The sequence below is a fragment of the Coregonus clupeaformis genome, chromosome 9 (genome assembly GCF_020615455.1).
Source record: "Coregonus clupeaformis isolate EN_2021a chromosome 9, ASM2061545v1, whole genome shotgun sequence".
NCBI classification, from domain to species: domain Eukaryota; kingdom Metazoa; phylum Chordata; class Actinopteri; order Salmoniformes; family Salmonidae; genus Coregonus; species Coregonus clupeaformis.
The window spans coordinates 45,764,568-45,785,239 of NC_059200.1; the positions used below are offsets into that span (position 1 = coordinate 45,764,568).

General features: G+C 41.4%; 1 protein-coding gene across 3 annotated transcripts; it reads right to left on the reverse strand.

Moving 5' to 3' along the window:
- Positions 1-9,846: 9,846 nt before the first annotated feature.
- Positions 9,847-19,981, reverse strand: LOC121573982 (heparanase). Of its 3 annotated transcripts, XM_041886420.2 has the most exons (13): positions 19,824-19,981; positions 19,573-19,615; positions 18,894-19,033; positions 18,431-18,559; positions 18,116-18,289; positions 16,460-16,631; positions 15,148-15,195; positions 14,700-14,793; positions 12,669-12,775; positions 11,715-11,829; positions 11,479-11,603; positions 10,688-10,840; positions 9,847-10,481 (listed from the first exon to the last, which is right to left on the reverse strand). In XM_041886420.2, the coding sequence occupies exons 2-13, from the start codon at positions 19,584-19,586 to the stop codon at positions 10,322-10,324; spliced, it is 1,431 nt and encodes a 476-aa protein (XP_041742354.2). In that variant the 5' UTR covers positions 19,587-19,615; positions 19,824-19,981; the 3' UTR covers positions 9,847-10,321. The 3 variants fall into 3 exon arrangements, 2 of the variants coding, with proteins under 2 accessions (XP_041742354.2, XP_041742353.2); XM_041886419.2 differs by having other exon boundaries at positions 19,573-19,981; XR_006002131.2 differs by lacking the exon at positions 9,847-10,481 and having other exon boundaries at positions 10,750-10,840; positions 11,212-11,603; positions 19,573-19,981.
- Between the last annotated feature and the right edge of the window lie 691 nt (positions 19,982-20,672).

Sequence of the window (20,672 nt, forward strand, 5' to 3'; positions counted from 1 at the left end):
CAGGCAATAAGTAGTGGAAATAGGAAATCATATACAGGGGTAGAAGTAATTCATCCCTCGAATGCACAATTCCAGATGTAAGAGGTTCCTTGATATATATATAACCCTGCCAATATGTCCGTAAACATGTGCAGACCAACTGGCTGGAGTGTTTACGGACAAATTCAATCTCTCCATATCCCAGTCTGTTGTCCCCACTTGCTTCAAGATGTCCACCATTGTTCCTCTACCCAAGAAAGTGAAGGTAACTGAACTAAATGACTATCGCCACATAGCACTCACTTCTGTCATCATGAAGTGCTTTGAGAGGCTAGTTAAGGACCATATCACCTCCACCTTACCTGACACGCAAGATATCCACGGACAATGCACTGCCCTATCCCACCTGGAAAAGAGAAATACCTATGAAAGAATGCTGTTCATCGACTACAGCTCAGCCTTCAACACCATAGTGCCCTCCAAGTTTATCACTAAGCTCAGGGCCCTGGGTCTGAACCCGTCCCTGTACAACTGGGTCCTGGACTTCCTGATGGGCCGACCCCAAGTGGTGAAGGTAGGCAACAACACCTCCGCCACGCTGATCCTCATCACGGGGGCCCCACAGGGGTGCATGCTCAGCCCCTCCTGTACTCTCTGTTCACCTATGATTGCTTGGCCATGCACGTCTACAACAAAATCATTAAGTTTGCTCATGACACAACAGTAGGAGACCTGATTACCAACGATGATGAGACAGCATACAGTGAGGAGGTGAGAGCCCTGGTGGTGTGGTGCCAGGAAAAGAACCTCTCCCTCAACGTCAACAAAATGAAGGAGCTGATCATGGACTACAGGAGACAGCAGATAGAGCACGCCCCCATCCACATCGACAAGTTCCTTGGCGTGCACATCATTGACCACCTGAAATGGTCCTTTCACACAGACAGCATGGTGAAGAAGGCGCACTAGGCTGCTACGACATTTCTGTAGAGTTTTTGCTTGTGTCTGTCGGGAGTGAGTTATTTTCCCGTTTGCTAAAATAATACCAGAGGAAAGTGGAGAGCACGCTCTGCTTTCTATAGACGTGGGCCATGCCAGAGATACTGTATATAATCACGAGACGGTCTTGTCCCCGACCTAATAATGGGAGTCGTTGTTGCAACAGCGGGAAGGCAGGCGGTCTGCTTATCGGGGACAGATTTTGATGGGAATAAACCCTCTCGCTTCGCCTCTTCCTCTCTGGCCATGCCTGCCATGACCTGGGATTTCCGGGAATCTGATTGGTCAAAACACACACACACACACAACTTACAGCACAGATGACAAGGACATGGTGTGGGAGCTGATGAATTATGAGGCAAGGCAAGTCAGTCTAAAAAACTGTAGGCCTACTTTGTCACTGTTTTCAACTCTTTTACATCCAAATGTTTTATTAAGCCAAATCAAAAGTTGCCCCACCTAATTGAAAAGTGCTGGAGCAAATGCCTGCTCACCACACGTTTGCAGGTGGCCCAGTAACTATGCAAGAGCTTGATCAAATGAGTGTCAATTCACATCTACCTGTCTTTACTCATAATAATGGTATGTTGATAACTAGGTCATCTGAAATGGCTGTAGGCAAAATAATCAGCACTGCAGCAGTCACAGAATGCAGTGACTGTCAGACTCCTAACAGTTGGCCTGCTGTGGAGTAGCAGCGTATTCCCAGACAGGGTTATAGCACCACAAGGTGGCCACATTATGCTGTTACTGCTTATTTTCATGAGGGAAGAATTTTTGGCAATTGTTTTGTCAAGGGGGGAGAGAAAAACATTTCTCCCTGTGCTATTACAGGAGTAGTAAAGGCCCAGTGCACTACTTTTGTGAAAGAAAGAAAAATCCATCCTTGATGACAGCTTTGCACACTCTTGGCATTCTCTCAACCAGCTTCATGAGGTAGTCAACATGGAATGCATTTCAGTTAACAGGTGTGCCTTCTTAAAAGTTAACACGTGGAATTTATTTCCTTCTTAATGCGTTTGAGCCAATCAGTTGTGTTGTGACAAGGTAGGGGTGGTATACAGAAGATGGTATTTTAACAAAAAGGGCTAGGTCCGTATTATGGAAAGAACAGCTCAAATAAGCAAAGAGAAACGACAATCCATCATTACTTTAAGACATGAAGGTCAGTCAATCCAGAAACTGTCAAGAACTTTGAACGTTTCTTCAAGAGCAGTCGCAAAACCCACCAAGCGCTATGATGAAACTGGTTCTCATGAGGACCGCCACAGAAAAGGAAGACCCAGAGTTACCTCTGCTGTAGAGGATAAGTTCATTAGAATTAACTGCACCTCAGATTGAAGCCCAAATAAATGATTCACAGAGTTCAAGTAACACACATCTCAACAACAACTGTTCAGAGGAAACTGTGTGAATCAGGCCTTCATGGTCAAATTGCTGCAAAGGAACCACTACTAAAAGTACACCAATAAGAAGAGACTTGCTTGGGCCAAGAAACACGAGCAATGGACATTAGACCGGCGGACATCTGTCCTTTGGTCTGATGAGTCCAAATTTGAGATTTTTGGTTCCAACCGCCGTGTCTTTGTGAGACGCAGAGCAGGTGAATGGATGATCTCCACATGTGTGGTTCCCACTGTGAAGCATGGACGAGGAGGTGTGATGGTGCTTTGCTGGTGACACTGTCTGTGATTTTTATTTAGAATTCAAGGCACCCTTAACCAGCATGGCTACCACAGCATTCTGCAGCGATACGCCATCCCATCTGGTTTGGGCTTAGTGGGACTATCATTCGTTTTTCAATTTGGCCAAGAAGGAGAGTGATGTAGTGCTGCATCAGATGACTTGGCCGCCACTATCACCCGACCTCAACCCAATTGAGATGGTTTGGGATGAGTTGGACCACAGAGTGAAGGAAAAGCAGCCAGCAAGTGCTCAGCATATGTGGGAACTCCTTCAAGACTGTTGGAAAATCTCTCTCTCTCTCATATATATATACAGTGAGGGAAAAAAGTATTTGATCCCCTGCTGATTTTGTACGTTTGCCCACTGACAAAGAAATGATCAGTCTATAATTTTAATGGTAGGTTTATTTGAACAGTGAGAGACAGAATAACAAAAAAATCCAGAAAAACGCATGTCAAAAACGTTATAAATTGATTTGCATTTTAATGAGGGAAATAAGTATTTGACCACCTCTCAATCAGAAAGATTTTTGGCTCCCAGGTGTCATTTATACAGGTAACGAGCTGAGATTAGGAGCACACTCTTAAAGGAAGTGCTCCTAATCTCAGCTTGTTACCTGTATAAAAGACAGCTGTCCACAGAAGCAATCAATCAATTAGATTCCAAACTCTCCACCATGGCCAAGACCAAAGAGCTCTCCAAGGATGTCAGGGACAAGACTGTAGACCTACACAAGGCTGGAATGGGCTACAAGACCATCGCCAAGCAGCTTGGTGAGAAGGTGACAACAGTTGGTGCGATTATTCGCAAATGGAAGAAACACAAAATAACTGTCAATCTCCCTCGGCCTGGGGCTCCATGCAAGATCTCACCTCGTGGAGTTGCAATGATCATGAGAACGGTGAGGAATCAGCCCAGAACTACACGGGAGGATCTTGTCAATGATCTCACGGCAGCTGGGACCATAGTCACCAAGAAAACTATTGGTAACACACTACGCCGTGAAGGACTGAAATCCTGCAGCGCCCGCAAGGTCCCCCTGCTCAAGAAAGCACATGTACAGGCCCATCTGAAGTTTGCCAATGAACATCTGAATGATTCAGAGGAGAACTGGGTGAAAGTGTTGTGGTCAGATGAGACCAAAATTGAGCTCTTTGGCATCACCTCAACTCGCTGTGTTTGGAGGAGGAGGAATGCTGCCTATGACCCCAAGAACACCATCCCCACCGTCAAACATGGAGGTGGAAACATTATGCTTTGGGGGTGTTTTTCTGCTAAGGGGACAGGACAACTTCACCGCATCAAAGGGACGATGGACGGGGCCATGTACCGTCAAATCTTGGGTGAGAACCTCCTTCCCTCAGCCAGGGCATTGAAAATGGGTCGTGGATGGATATTCCAGCATGACAGTGACCCAAAACACACGGCCAAGGCAACAAAGGAGTGGCTCAAGAAGAAGCACATTAAGGTCCTGGAGTGGCCTAGCCAGTCTCCAGACCTTAATCCCATAGAAAATCTGTGGAGGGAGCTGAAGGTTCGAGTTGCCAAACGTCAGCCTCGAAACCTTAATGACATGGAGAAGATCTGCAAAGAGGAGTGGAACATAATCCCTCCTGAGATGTGTGCAAACCTGGTGGCCAACTACAAGAAACGTCTGACCTCTGTGATTGCCAACAAGGGTTTTGCCACCAAGTACTAAGTCATGTTTTGCTGAGGGGTCAAATACTTATTTCCCTCATTAAAATGCAAATCAATTTATAACATTTTTGACATGCGTTTTTCTGAATTTTTTTGTTGTTCTTCTGTCTCTCACTGTTCAAATAAACCTACCATTAAAATTATAGACTGATCAGTTCTTTGTCAGTGGGCAAACGTACAAAATCAGCAGGGGATCAAATACTTTTTTCCCTCACTGTATATATATATATATATATATATATATATATATATAGTGGGTTACGAAAGTATTCACCCCCCCTTGGCATTTTTCCTATTTTGTTGCCTTACAACCTGGAATTAAAATGGCTCCAGCTCCTTCAAGTTGGATGGGTTCCGCTGGTGTACAGCAATCTTTAAGTGATACCACAGATTCTCAATTCGATTGAGGTCTGGGCTTTGACCATTCCAAGACATTTAAATGTTTCCCCTTAAACCACTCGAGTGTTGCTTTAGCAGTATGCTTAGGGTCATTGTCCTGCTGGAAGGTGAACCTCCGTCCCAGTCTCAAATCTCTGGAAGACTGAAACAGGTTTCACTCAAGAATTTCCCTGTATTTAGCGCCATCCATCATTCCTTCAATTCTGACCAGTTTCCCAGTCCCTGCCGATGAAAAACATACCCACAGCATGATGCTGCCACCACCATGCTTCACTGTGGGGATGGTGTTCTTGGAGTGATGAAAGGTGTTGGGTTTGCGACAGACATAGCGTTTTCCTTCATGGCCAAAAAGCTCAATTTTAGTCTCATCTGACCAGAGTCCCTTCTTCCATATGTTTGGGGAGTCTCCCACATGGCTTTTGGCGAAAAGCCATTGCTTCATTATTTTTTTCATGAAGCAATGGCTTTTTTCTGGCCACTCTTCCGTAAAGCCCAGCACTGTGGAGTGTACGGCTTAAATTGGTCCTATGGACAGATACTCCAATCTCCGCTGTGGAGCTTTGCAGGGTTATCTTTGTTGCCTCTCTGATTAATGCCCTCCTTGCCTGGTCCGTGAGTTTTGGTGGGCGGACCTCTCTTGGCAGGTTCGTTGTGGTGCCATATTCTTTCAATTTTTTTACAATGATTTAAATGGTGCTCCGTGGGATGTTCAAAGTTTCTGATATTTTTTTAGAACCCAACTCTTATCTGTACTTCTCCACAACTTTGTCCCTGACCTGTTTGGAGAGCTCCTTGGTCTTCATGGTGCCGCTTGCTTGGTGTGCCCCTTGCTTAGTGGTGTTGCAGACTCCGGGGCCTTTCAGAACAGGTGTATATATATTGAGATCATGTGACAGATCATGTGACACTTAGATTGCACACAGGTGGACTTTATTTCACTAATTATGTGACTTCTGAAGGTAATTGGTTGCCCCAGATCTTATTTAGGGGCTTCATAGCAAAGGGGGTGAATACATATGCACGCACCACTTTTCCGTTATTTATAATTTATAATTTTTTGAAACAAGTTATTTTTTTCATTTCAATTAACCAATTTTGACTATTTTGTGTATGTCCATTACATGAAATCCAAATAAAAATCTATTTAAATTACATGTTGTAATGCAACAAAATAGGAAAAACGCCAAGGGGGATGAATACTTTTGCAAGGCACTGTACACACACACACACAGTATATATAAAATATTGAACAATCCTATTTATTTTTCATAGGTTCTTGGAGAGTGGGGCAGAAGCGATTGATGCATGCACCTGGCACCATTAAGTTGAACTGTCTGTCCTCACCTAGCACACAGTGATGGATCAGATGTCACATGTTGCTGCTTTTGACTTTGACACACAGACACTGAACAAATACAGGGTTAGTTTATCAATGTGCTTGGGATGTTGGACACGTGGGGTTGTCACAAGGGGAAAGAGGACTGTTTGTAAAGGCTTGCACATGAGTCTGTCAGATGAGGGATGTACTTTCAGTCTGAACACCATAGAATATGTATATTAGGTTTATTTTCATTCTTCAATCACAGACATTTTAATGATACATATGTTTGTCGTGTCACTTTGATATTAAGAACTGATCTTTAATCGACTACTCTGTCCTTTTATTAGTTACTATGTCAACGGAAGAGACATGTCTTTAGAAGATTTCCTAGACCCTGAGGTGCTAAACACTTTGGCCCTGAAAACACATGAAGTCATGGAGGTAATGAAAAGATGTGGAAACAGTGGTGTAAAGTACTTAAGTAAAAATACCTTAAAGTACTACATAAGTTGTTTTTTTGGGTATCTGTACTTTACTTTTTATATTTTTGACAACTTTTACTTCACTACATTCCTAAAGAAAATAATGTACTTTTTACTCCATACATTTTCCCTGACACCCAAAAGTACTCATTACATTTTGAATGCTTAGCAGGACAGGAAAATGGTCCAACTCACACACTTATCAAGAGAACATCCCTGGTCATCCCTACTGCCTCTGATCTGGAGGACTCACTAAACATTAATACTTTTGTTTGTAAATTATGTCTGCGTGTTGTATTGTGCCCCTGGCTATCCGTAAATTTAAAAAACAAGAAAATTGTGCCGTCTGGTTTGCTTAATATAAGCAATTTTGAAATGATTTATACTTGTACTTTTACATTTGATACTTAAGTATATTTTTGCAATTAAATTTACTTTTGATACTTAAGTATGTTTTAAACCAAATACTTTTACTCAAGTAGTATTTTACTGGGTGACTTTCACTTTTACTTGAGTCATTTTCTATTAAGGTATCTTTACTTTTACTCAAGTATGACAATTGGGTACTTTTTCCACCACTGTGTGGAAATGTGTCTAATCATAGTATATTTTTATAGATGAGTGCCAGTGCACAGTATTGTGAAAAGTTTTTCCCGCTCTGCAGACGGCTATATCGGTCGGCTAATACAGGACTATTATAGGCCCAGTGCACTACTTTACCCTATACTCATCAAGAGGTTGCTACAACCTTGCCTATGAATGAACGTTTTAAACGTAGGTGCACAGGTCGAGATACATTTTAGTAATCAAGGTGACAGACATTGACACATTCAATACCGCCTTGCACACTCGTGCCTGCATCTAGCTGATCTAGGGTGTAATCATTAGTCCAACAGTTGCAAACGAGAGTTTGTTGGACAGATTCAGGTATGTTTATCCCCGTTTTGTTTCGTTTGCTTCAGTTTAAGAAAAGTTTTTCAACAGAATTGGCGGAATGAATACACCCCTGATCACATGCCAACACAGTTCACTTTCATAGCAGCCACATAACAGCATGATCCCTTTGATCGTTGTATTCCTTCTCGCATCTACGCGCTCTCCTCTCACCTTTACCCTTCGCTTGTGGACTTCAGTGCACAACACATCAGCTTTCTGGGACCAGGCAAAAAAAAAACTTTCCAAGCCAAACCTTCATTTCATAACCGCTACACGCAGCCTACATTGTTGTCACCATATTAACGTCATAGTCAACATAGCTACTAGAACTAACACGTTAGTAAAGCCGCTATAATCATGCTGTACAGTGTACAGTCAGCAGTAAGCAGTTTAGTAGTTACACCGGCGGGTCCCGGTGGCAATAAATGAATAAAACCAAAAGCTTACCTTGACTTTTAAGAGTTCCAGTGCTGGATAGCCATAGCCAGCTAGCTAACATAGCATCCCTCTAGCTAGCTGCAATTCCTAGCTAAGTAAGTGAAAGTGAAATAAAATTAACCAAAATATAGCTCTCTCGATTCTCCTTTATTTTGTAATAACTTAATTTGTTCAAAACTGTTTAACTATTGTCTTCTCTCTCTTTGAGTCAACTACTCACCATATTTTATGCACTGCCGTGCTAGCTAGCTGTAGCTTTTTATTTCAGTAGTAGATTCATTTTCTGATCCTTTGATTGGGTGGACAACATGTCAGTTCATGCTGCAAGAGCTCTGATAGGTTGGAGGACGTCCTCCGGAAGTTGTCATAATTACTGTGTAAATCTATGTAAGGGAGTGAGAACCATGAGCCTCCTAGGTTTTGTATCTACACGCCCACGTTCTGGATACGCTAAGCACAAAGAGAGACTGATCGAACAGTCAATGGAAAGGCATATGCGAAATACCCACCCAGCCGGGCTCAAAGAGGAGAATGAGAGAGAGACAGAGACAGAGAGAGAGAGGGTTACACAGTCGAATTCAATACGTAAATTCCAAAATGCTGACATTTAATCGATTACAAATGACATGACCATCCCCTGGGTTAAATTAAAGAATACTAAACCCTCCGCCTGACTGAAATTGAAAAAGCATGACCCTCCCCCATTTTCCTCCAGCTACAGTAGGTGCATGTAAACAGCTTATCCCAAATACGACCTTAAGCAGGATATGAGCTACTATCCGGAATACTGTGTAAACATGGTCAGTGTGCCCAATCAAAGTTGTGAGTAAGGAAAAAATATGATGTTTGTTCTTTACATCAAATTACTTTAAGACCTTTCTTCCCCTAAGCTAGGCATTCAACCAGAATAAAGATGGGTTCATTGACAAAGAAGCTCTAAAGGATACCTATGCATTTCTTGATCAGTATTTCAATGATATCTTCTGAATAACTGAATATCACTTACTGTAGAACAGCTAATGGTTGTTTGAATGTCTGCAATGTCTAAGATCTCATCTATCCTTCAGGTAAACTGAATGTGAAGGACAAAGAGCTAGAAGACATGTTCAAAGAGGCCAGTGGTCCCATCAACTTCACCATGTTCCTCAACCAGTTTGGAGAGAAGTTGCATGGAACAGACCCAGAAGATACCATTCTCAACGCCTTTAGAATGTTTGATCCTGAGGACAAGGGTCATGTACACAAAGACGAGTATGTAGATTAGACCTGATTTTGATCAATAATGCTGTGATGTATCAAAGGTTATGTTAACTTTGAAAGTGTGTACGAGCATAATCACATTCTACTGATGTATCTAATTGCGCTTACTGATGACACAAGCAGACAAGTTTACAGCCGAGGAGGTAAGAAGCAGATAACTTTTAAATCTGTAAACCTTTTTAAATGTATGATATAAAGATTTCTTTTGTGGACAATTTGGAGCATCCGCAGGTCAGGTGTATAGCAGGCTAGATAAACCCAGTACTATACTTACAGTAGGCTGTGTGCTAACCTCTGTTTATTGTTTGACAATAAGTAACATGAATACCCCTAATACTTAATCAATGTAATTTTAGGTGAAACAGATGTTCCAGTCATCTACCACCGACCCAGCAGGAAACGTGGAATATAAAATACCTCTGTTACATCATCACACACAAGGAGGAACAGGAGGAGTAAAGGATCTGTCGACGTCATATCAACGTCCATGATAGTGTTGTCAACATCAGACAGGGGCTGATGGTACTACTGCCTGTTCTGTGTATAAAATGTGAATAAAGTTTGCATTAATGACCCTAGCTGATTCAAATGTTAAATAATGGTATTAAGAGAATATAAAATAAAGAATATCAACTTTATAGCATGACATGCTTTGAATTCATTACTGCATTTATTTTCTCATCAAAAATAATTTGGTACAAAGATATCACAAACAGAAAGTTCATAAAATCAAAAATTGCACAATTCAACTATTAAGTGTAAACAGAATGTAAACAAGTTGTGTTTAGGCTCAGGTTTAGTACATTTAAGTACATTTAAGTATTGCCTAAACAACATTTTCTACCAAGACATGGAATGAAACCTTTGGATTCCTTTGAACATTTAAACACTACTCACAAGGTATTAAGACTATACATGTTTAAAAATATACAAAATGTAATATATGTAGATGAAAACAAAATTATTTTATAAAAATGATTGAATCCTTTCACCACATTCACCTGGTTAACATTCTTTGGCAAAAACATACAGCAGTGTTTAGAGTAATAGTCAAGTGTTTCCTTCTCTTAGTCTAGACAGTGAGTTTACCTCCATCTTCTCAAGTCCTCCTCTCCAGTTGGGGTCATCGGCAGGCCAGTGCCTGGGCCTTGCTGAGGAGATAGAAGGCAAAGGAATAACCAGGGAGTCTGAGATGTTCTCCTGCAGCAAGAGGGGTTCCCTGGAGCGATGGAAGAGTTCTGTCATCCACCATCTTCAACACCTCTCCGTTGAGTTTCACAGACCTGGAGATCACAGCACACTGTTAGTCTCCTTTCTATCGTATTTTAGCACGGCATTGTTTACACTGACAATGTTACAAGGCAAGACAAAAGCAAAACAGGTAACACTTCCTTGTACAGTACTAATAAAAACATAGCAAAAAGGTTCAAGAAACAAACTTAAGGTTAGTGATCCCATTGATGGGAATAAAGGTTAAATGGTAGCCTACTTGGAGTAGAGTCCCTCCTCGCCAGGCTGTTCAGACTGAAGAACAAAGGCCTCTACAGTGCTGTTAGAGACCATGGCAGGCACAGCGATCTTCACAGGGCTCTTACTCAGGTTCAGAGCAAACAATGTGACTGCTCCACTTTTGTAGCTTGTACTGGAGAAGAGAGGAAGATAACATTGAGGAACAGGCCTGATGGTTGTCTCACAAACACATGATGGTTGTCTCACATCTGTCTCACAAACACATGATGGTTGTCTCACATCTGTCTCACAAACACATGATGGTTGTCTCACAAACACAGGATGGTTGTCTCACATCTGTCTCACAAACACATGATGGTTGTCTCACATCTGTCTCACAAACACATGATGGTTGTCTCACAAACACAGGATGGTTGTCTCACATCTGTCTCACAAACACATGATGGTTGTCTCACATCTGTCTCACAAACACATGATGGTTGTCTCACATCTGTCTCACAAACACATGATGGTTGTCTCACAAACACAGGATGGTTGTCTCACATCTTAAAGCTGGAATCCTTAAATTGGTGAAACTGCCACATCCGTTTGAGACATTTCAACAACAAAGAAGTTACTGGAAACAACAAACACTTTGTTTCATTGCATGCGTGATAGAACAGCAGAATATGTGCTGCAATTGTTTTTACCATGCTGCCGGAGGTTCCTCACCTCCATTTAATCAACAAAATAAAGGTTATGGGGACGAACAGTGGCGCTGTTTCGCCTAACACAGATTCCATCTTTAAATACAGCTGGATTGTGAAATACCTTTTCTTGTTAGTGCAGTGCAGGTAGACCCGTACTCTTTTCATCTTTCCCAAAATGGAAAAGGCTTCTATACTCAGCACCTCTGGTCCAACAAGCCTCTTGTACAGAACTGATAGCCAGTAATCCTGCCATAGTGATACAAACATTGTCACAATTTAAAAAATACTTAATTTGATCATTGCCGTTTTTTCAGGAATTCAAAAGACAGAAGGAGAATAAACAACAATTTCTCTTACAGGAAGTGGATCGAGGTTATCATCTACCAGGTGGTAAGTCCCAGATCCAATCAAAACCTGCCTGATTACAACATCTAAGCCAAGCTTCGCACCCAGGCCCAGTTTATCCAGCCACCTGTAATCATTAAACAGTTATTTTACACCACAAATACAGTACTGCAGGGGTAGGCAACCCTGGTTCTGGAGTGCCGCAGGCACTTCATGTTTTTGATTTAACCAACCAGGAGGACCAGGTGTGTTGAATTTAGGCAATCACTGAACTGATCAATTAGCTCAGTTGGTCAGGTGTGGTGCCTAGTTGGAAGAAAATCCTGCAGTACCTGCGGCATTCCAGGAACAGGGTTGCCACCCCTGCAGTACTGTTTCAAGACACTATAAAGTTTTTTGGGGCAATAATGAGATTTAGCCACATATAATCTGATCTAGAAACAACCAACCGTATTCAGGCTCAATGAGAATTACATTAGATGTAATCCTTTGTATAAAAAAAATACTTCCCTCACACTGGATTAAATCAATGTTGGATACATCATGGGACACATGCATTTTTGTGGGATTCCTTTAAAATAATTTGGCACGCAAGCCTACTATTTCTTAGCCTTCCTGGAACAGGGCATGGTTGAAAAACTGATCATGAGACGCAGGCTGACCGGTGACCTGTAAATTCAATGAAATCCACATTCCCAAATAGCAGAGATTCCCTTCCATGAGAGTAGACTAACAACATCATTGACTCAACTGCTGCCAGTGCACTAAGCGTGCAAAGCTAGGCTGTCTATAGTCTCTCTTCCCACAGTGGAGCACCATGAGTCTGGCCAGCATGACTAGGCTGACTGTTACAACCTCCAGACTCAGTCAGACGAAAATGATCACTCTGGCTCACATGGTATCAGGGTATGATACTGACTGGGTCTATCTTTCTATGATCACAAACACACACAGACATACACTCACATGAATCCAGCGACAAATGTGTCAGACAGCCCCTTAGCCCCGCCTCCATAGGCAGAACTAGTCTCCCCAAGCCACACCTTCTTCCCAGGGGATGCCAGATCAACAGTCTGAGGACACAAGACACAGAAGAACCAGTTAATTGCCTTTACTGAACTATATAAACATTTATATCCTGTGAAATTGCTGAGCACTGGCACTCATCTATAAAATTAAAAATATATGTTACAGTTGAAGTCGGAAGTTTACATACACCTTAGCCAAATACATTTAAACTCAGTTTTTCACAATTCCTGACATTTAATCCTAGTACAAATTCCCTGTCTTAGGTCAGTTAGGATCACCACTTTATTTTAAGAATGTGAAAATGTCAGAATAATTGTTGAAAGAATTATTTATTTAAGCTTTTATTTCTTTCATCACATTCCCAGTGGGTCAGAAGTTTACATACACTCAATTAGTATTTGGTAGCATTGCCTTTAAATTGTTTAACTTGGATCAAACTTTTTGGGTAGCCTTCCACAAGCTTCCCACAATACGTTGGGTGAATTTTGGCCCATTCCTCCTGACAGAGCTGGTGTAACTGAGTCAGGTTTGTAGGCCTCCTTGCTCGCACACGCTTTTTCAATTCTGCCCACACATTTTCTATAGGATTGAGGTCAGAGCTTTGTGATAGCCACTCCAATACCTTGACTTTGTTGTCCTTAAGCCATTTTGCCACAACTTTGGAAGTATGCTTGGGGCAAGCTTTAACTTCCTGATTGATGTCTTGAGATGTTGCTTCAATATATCCACATAATTTTCCTTCCTCATAATGCCATCTATTTTGTGAAGTGCACAAGTCCCTCCTGCAGCAAAGCACCCCCACAGCATGATGCTGCCACCCCCGTGCTTCACGATTGTGATGGTGTTCTTCGGCTTGCAAGCATCCCCCTTTTTCCTCCAAACATAATGATGGTCATTATGGCCAAAAAGTTATATTTTTGTTTCATCAGACCAGAGGACATTTCTCCAAAAAGTACGATCTTTGTCCCCATGTGCAGTTGCAAACCGTAGTCTGGGTTTTTTATGGCGGTTTTGGAGCAGTGGCTTCTTCCTTGCGGAGCGGCCTTTCAGGTTATGTCGATATAGGACTGGTTTTACTGTGGATATAGATACTTTTGTACCTGTTTCCTCCAGCATCTTCACAAGGTCCTTTGCTGTTGTTCTGGGATTGATTTGCACTTTTCGTACCAAAGAACGTTCATCTCTAGGAGACAGAACGCGTCTCCTTCCTGAGCGGTATGACGGCAGCATGGTCCCATGGTGTTTATACTTGCATACTATTGTTTGTACAGATGAACGTGGTACCTTCAGGCGTTTGGAAATTGCTCCCAAGGATGAACCAGAATTGTGTCTACAATTTCTTTTCTGAGGTCTTGGCTGATTTATTTTGATTTTCCCATGATGTCAAGCAAAGAGGCACTGAGTTTGAAGGTAGGCCTTGAAATACATCCACAGGTACACCTCCAATTGACTCAAATTATGTCAATTAGCCTATCAGAAGCTTCTAAAGCCATGACATCATTTTCTGGAGTTTTCCAAGCTGTTTAAAGGCACAGTCAACTTAGTGTATGTAAACTTCCGACCCATTGGAATTGTGATACAGTGAATTATGGCCCCGTGTAGCTCAGTTGGTAGAGCATGGCACTTGCAACGCCAGGGTTGTGGGTTCGTTTCCCACGGGGGGGCAGTATGAAAAAATTTATGCACTCACTAACTGTAAGTCGCTCTGGATAAGAGCGTCTGCTAAATGACTAAAATGTAAAAATTATAAGTGAAATAATCTGTCTGTAAACAATTGTTGGAAAGATTACTTGTGTCATGCACAAAGTAGATGTCCTAACCGACTTGCCAAAACTATAGTTTGTTAACAAGTAATTTGTGAAGTGGTTGAAAAATGAGTTTTAATGACTCCAACCTAAGTGTATGTAAACTTCCGACTTCAACTGTAAATACTATGATTAGACATGTATTAACACATCTTTTCATTACCTCCATGACTTCACGTGTTTTCAGGGCTAAAGTGTTTAGCACCTCAGGGTCTAGGAAATCTTCTAAAGACATTTGTCTTCCGTTGACATAGTAACTAATAAAAAGACAGAATAGACAATTAAAGATCAGTTCTTCATATCAAAGTGACACGACATAAACATATATGTATCAGTAAAATGTCTGTGATTAAAGAATGAAAATAAACCTAATATACATATTCTACGGTGTTCAGACTGAAAAGTACATCCCTCATCTGACAGACTCATGTGCAAGCCTTTACAAACAGTTCCTCTTTCCCCTTGTGACAACCCCACGTGCCCAACCTCCCAAGCACACTGATAAACTAACCCTGTGTTTGTTCAGTGTCTGTGTGTCAAAGTCAAAAGCAGCAACATGTGACATCTGATCAATCACTGTGTGCTAGGTGAGGACAGACAGTTCAACTTACTGGTGCCAGGTGCATGCATCAATCGCTTCTGCCCCACTCTCCAAGAACCTATGAAAAGTAAATAGGATATGATTGTTAATAGTGTGCAAAGCTGTCATCAAAGCAAATGGTGGCAAGTTTGAAGAATCTCAAATATATTTTGATTTGTTTAACACTTTTTTGGTTACTACATGATTCCATGTAGTAACTGTGTTCTTGGAGACCTTCAATGCTGCAGACATTTTTTGGTACCCTTCCCCAGATCTGTGCCTCGACACAATCCTGTCTCGGAGCTCTATGGACCATTCCTTCCACCTCATGGCTTGGTTTTTACTCTGACATACACTGTCAACTGTGGGACCTTACATAGACAGGTGTGTACCTTTTCAAATCATGTTCAATCAAGTGAATTTATCCCAGGTGGACTCCAATCAAGTTGTAGAAACATCTCAAGGATGATCAATGGAAAAGGGATGCACCTGAGCTCAATTTCGAGTCTCATAGCAAAGCGTCTGAATACTTATGTAAATAAGGTATTTCTGTTTTTTATATTTAATAAATTTGTAAAACATTCTAAAAACCTATTTTCGCTTTGTGATTATGGGGTGTCATACGTAGATTGCTGTGGAAAAAGTAAAATGGTCTGAATACTGAAGGCACTGTATATAAATATATAATATCCCACATGATTGGTAGTTATGTGAGAATAATCTATTGACCCAACGTTAACCAGCCCTGAGACCACCTGAGACACACTGGAAGGGTTGAGAGTTTGTCCCATACACTGTAAAACATAAAGGAGTTTTCCCAATAGGGAAAAGAGACAGGAAATGTTTGATTTACTTTGTGCCTTTTAGATATGAGTTGGTGTTATTATTAACAGTTTAGGTTTGAACCAGAGTCTTGGGTATAGACATGCAGTAGCTGGAGGTAAATGAGAGAAGCAGTAATACAACTCTGTCCTTATTGTATAATACGGCTGTGAAAAGACAGAAAACGCCCATAAACTGGACAAACCAGTCTAAATCAAAGTGGCCTATTATTCAGGGTTTAGTCTCCCATTGCATTGGAAGTGATATTTAACCATGAATATAGACAGGTCATGTCGTAATTCAATTGTAGAATAATCTTTTAATTAATAATAATTAATACTTTCTTTGCTTTAGTCGTTTTCTAGTTAACAACAACCTATTCATGTTTGGGAAAATATGTTTCTTACTTTGACCGAGGAGACTTCCAATACTATTGCTTTAGTTAGTACACCATCATGTTCAACAGGACTATATTGGGACTACTTTATGTATAACCTACATATAAAGGGCCAAACTCTCACCCCTCCAGTAAGTCTCTCGAGTGGTCTCGGGGTTGGCTAATGTCTGGTCCATAGACTCCAGTGTCATGGTAAGGTTTGGATTCCCGCAGAATCTTGCGGAGTTGAACGAAATCCTGGCCCAGCTGGTATCCGTCCACCCGGATCCCTGCCTTCTTCTCATAACTGTTGGGCTCTGATATGAATGGAGACAGGATTTTTAAGAGGTACATAAGTCAGACTTTATGTTATCCTTGATGATTTGTAAAAGTCAAAAATGTGGATACAGCTGCTCATTCAAGGGTTTTTCTTAATTTTTACTATTTTCTACATTGTAGAATAATAGTGAAGACATCACAACTATGAAATAACACATGGAATCATGTAGTAACCAAAAAAGTGTTAAATAAATTTGAGATTCTTCAAAGTAGCCACCCTTTGCCTTGATGACAGCTTTGCACACTCTTGGCATTCTCTCAACCAGGTTCATGAGGTAGTCACCTGGAATGCATTTCAATTTCTTTCCTCCTTAATGCGTTTGAGCCAATCAGTTGTGCTGTGACAAGATAGGGGAGGTACACAGAAGATAGCCCTATTTGGTAAAAGGCCAAGTCCATATTATGGCAAGAACAGCTCAAATAAGCAAAGAGAAACAACAGTCCATCATTACTTTAAGACATGAAGGTCAGTCAATCCTGAACATTTCAATAACTTTTAAAGTTTCTTCAAGTGCAGTCGCAAAAACCATCAAGTGCTATGATGAAACTGGCTCTCATGAGGACCGCCACAGGAATGGCAGACCTAGAATTACCTCTGCTGCATTGAATAAGTTCATTAGAGTTACCAGACTCAGAAATTGCAGCCCAAATAAATGCTTCACAGAGTTCAAGTAACAGACATCTCAACATCAACTGTTCAGAGGAGACTGTGTGAATCAGGCCTTCATGGTGGAATTGCTGCAATGAAACCACTACTAAAGGACACCAACAAAAAGAAGAGACTTGCTTGGGCCAAGAAACACGAGCAATGGACATTAGACCGGTGGAAAAGTGTCCTTTGGTCTGGGTGCTTTGCTGGTGACACTGTCTGTGATTTATTTAGAATTCAAGGCACACTTAACCAGCATGACTACCACAGCATTCTGCAGCGATACGCCATCCCATCTGGTTTGGGCTTAGTGGGACTATCATTTGTTTTTCAACAGGACAATGACCCAACACACCTCCAGGCTGTGTAAGGGCTATTTTACCAAGAAGGAGAGTGATGGAGTGCTGCATCAGATGACCTGGCCTCCACAATCCCCCGACCTCCACCCAATTGAGATGGTTTGGGATGAGTCGGACCGCAGAGTGAAGGAAAAGCAGCCAACAAGTGCTCAGCATATGTGGGAAGCATTCCAGGTGAAGCTGGTTGAGAGAATGCCAAGAGTGTGCAAAGCTGTCATCAAGGCAAAGGGTGGCTACTTTGAAGAATCTCAAATTTGCTTAACACTTTTTTGTTTACTACATGATTCCATATGTGTTATTTCAGAGTTTTGATGTCTTCACTATTATTGTACAATGTAGAAAATAAAGAAAAACCCTTGAATGAGTAGGTGTGTCCAAACTTTTGACTGGTACTGTAGCTGACGTATTTAATTGTTTAGTCAATTCAATCAATGAACCAAACTGCAATTGTTACCATTGCCCAGCTCCCAGGACATGCTGTACTGTTTGGATTCACAGTACTGTATGAGGGTCCTGGCATTGCTGCTGTCCCAGGAGTTGACAGTGGTCCTGAGCAGCTCGTTGAGCCCAAAGATGAGGTCTAATCCAGAGCAGTTTGTAAAAGAGTACAGCAGATCCACTGCATATTCTGCCAGGGAAAAAAACATATTTTAAATGTTTTCTTCTTTCAGACTATTTGCTCAAGGGAAAATGGGTGGTTAGCTAATCAAATGAGTCAGTCGATTGTGAACTAGACTGATGCTGCCTGCATCATAACCATTGCTCATACCTGTGAACTTTACACTCCGGTATTTCCTCTGCAAGTCCTCTTTCTGGAGAAGTACTTCCTGTAGAGCCCATTCCTGCTTCAGCCTCTCCTCCAGTAATGGGGGCAGCTCTAGCCTTTCACAGAGATCATCTGACAGCAGAATAGAAAGCAGGAATAAGAAAACAAGTGGCTGTGAGTCACTCAGAAGCTGATGACCTAAGATTTACCTCAAACTCATGATATTGTTTGAGATCTGCCTGGTCTACTGTGCGCATTCAAGCTGACTCTGTGTGAATCAACATACTGTTCCTTCTCTCAGTCTCATTAATGCAAAACAGGAATCGTGCTGAGGAAGTAAGTGACCACAATCAAACCACACACACTCACATCACAAGAGCTGCTGGTGCTATATATGAGATATGACTGTCTGTGGTAATATGACTAGTAAGCAGTTGAAATGTGTGACAATGTATGCCATATTTACCTGCATCAAAAACAGAGTTTTTGTGATACTCATTTGAATGTAAAAATGCAGGGTTGAAGGTCATGAAATCTTGTCTTGTCCCTCCAAATCTCAGAAATGCTGGGGTTAAAGCTTTTGCCAATGTCCTCAGCTTTGGAGACCTGGTGGAATGAAAGAAGGTTTAGTTCAGTATTTATGCAGTTTTGGAAGAGTAAGTTGAGCTGGGGTGTATTCATTAGTCAGATTCCGTTGCAAAACGTTGTCTGTTGCAAAACTTTTGCAACAGAAACGTTTACTCCAAACGGAAAACGTTTTGCAACAAAAACGAGAGTTTCTCTTGGACACATTCAGCTCATTCCGTTTGGTGGATCCTAGAGTAAACGGTTGTCTGTTGCAAAACGTTTTTCAACTGGGGTGTAATCATTAGTCCAAACAGTTGTTTTGCAACTAAAATAATAGTTTCTATTGGACAAATTCAGGTAGGTCCCTCCCCATTTCGTTCCATTTGCTTGTTTAACAAACGTTTTACAACATTGTCGGCGTAATGAGTACGCCCGAGGTGTCTCTGAACTGTTGCTGTTATGCCAAAAAAAAAGAAAAAAAAATGATACAACCTAATTGATTCTAATCTAATGGTAGTCTGGTGGTTAAAAAATAATAAGGCAATCGTTTTATGAAACACAAAAATAGTAATACTCACGTTAAAAGGTACATGAACTTCTCTTCAGCGACTAGACTCGCATCTATGGCCACAGACAAAAAACGTTCGTTCACTCTCTTGAGTACTCGAGAGAGGTCTACATTCAGATTTACAGACTCTAAATTCACCTCATCCCTCGCAGACCTGACACTTGCTCCGACATAATATCCATGAGATAGAATAGATATCACAAATGCCAAGATTAATATGTCTGACATGATAAGGCTAGACGGACACAGTTCAAATCTTACCGCAATGTGTATTCACTATAAGACAATTGTAACCAAATCTATTGATGCTCTCTATTCCCTCACTATCCCAATAAATGCGTCGATATGTGTAAATCCATCGTCATTAGTGTATTCGTATGCAGTTATGCTCGGACTCAATTGTTGAGAGGAATCTGAGCGTTTCCTGGTTCAGAAAATACCTTGGTCTATGGAGGGTGGCTAAATAAGAATGTGAAAATGATAAATGCATGTATATGTTTCATAACAGTGCGCATGATTAATGCCACAATGAAATTGCAATGTTAAAATAAAAATCTAAAATGGTTTATTGAAAATTCTAAATGGAAATGGTAAAAAGAAAATTGTAACGACCCTGTATTGTGTTCTGTGTTCATGGATGTGTTATCGTTCTCATGGGTACTAGCAGGGGTTAAATATGCCAGGACAGATGGAAAGGTTGGGGGGGTATGATGGGTAATCCCGCGGGGTTTTGGAATGATTAAATAGGGGTTACGGTCTCATCTCTCTCTTCTGTTCGGGACCATTGATTTGACATGTTCTATTTGTGTATGTTCGAGGTTTAGCGGCGTGGGCTGTGGCCTGAACAATAGCCCATTCAGGAATAAACCTGTGTTCTGCCTGTACACCTGGTGCCCGTCTCTCTTTTACTTTATGACCCAGCTGGGTCATTACATTGGTGTCAGAAGTGCTTTCGAACGACGGGATAGATCGAGATTAGGCGAGTTAGCTGTTTCAGTATAGGCCGTGGTTAGCTTTAGCGTGACTCGCATCTACGGGCAGGATGATCGGGCGAGGCGGAAAGTTAAGGGAAGAGTCGGACAAAGTGTCCGTTGTGGGCTCGGGTGTACC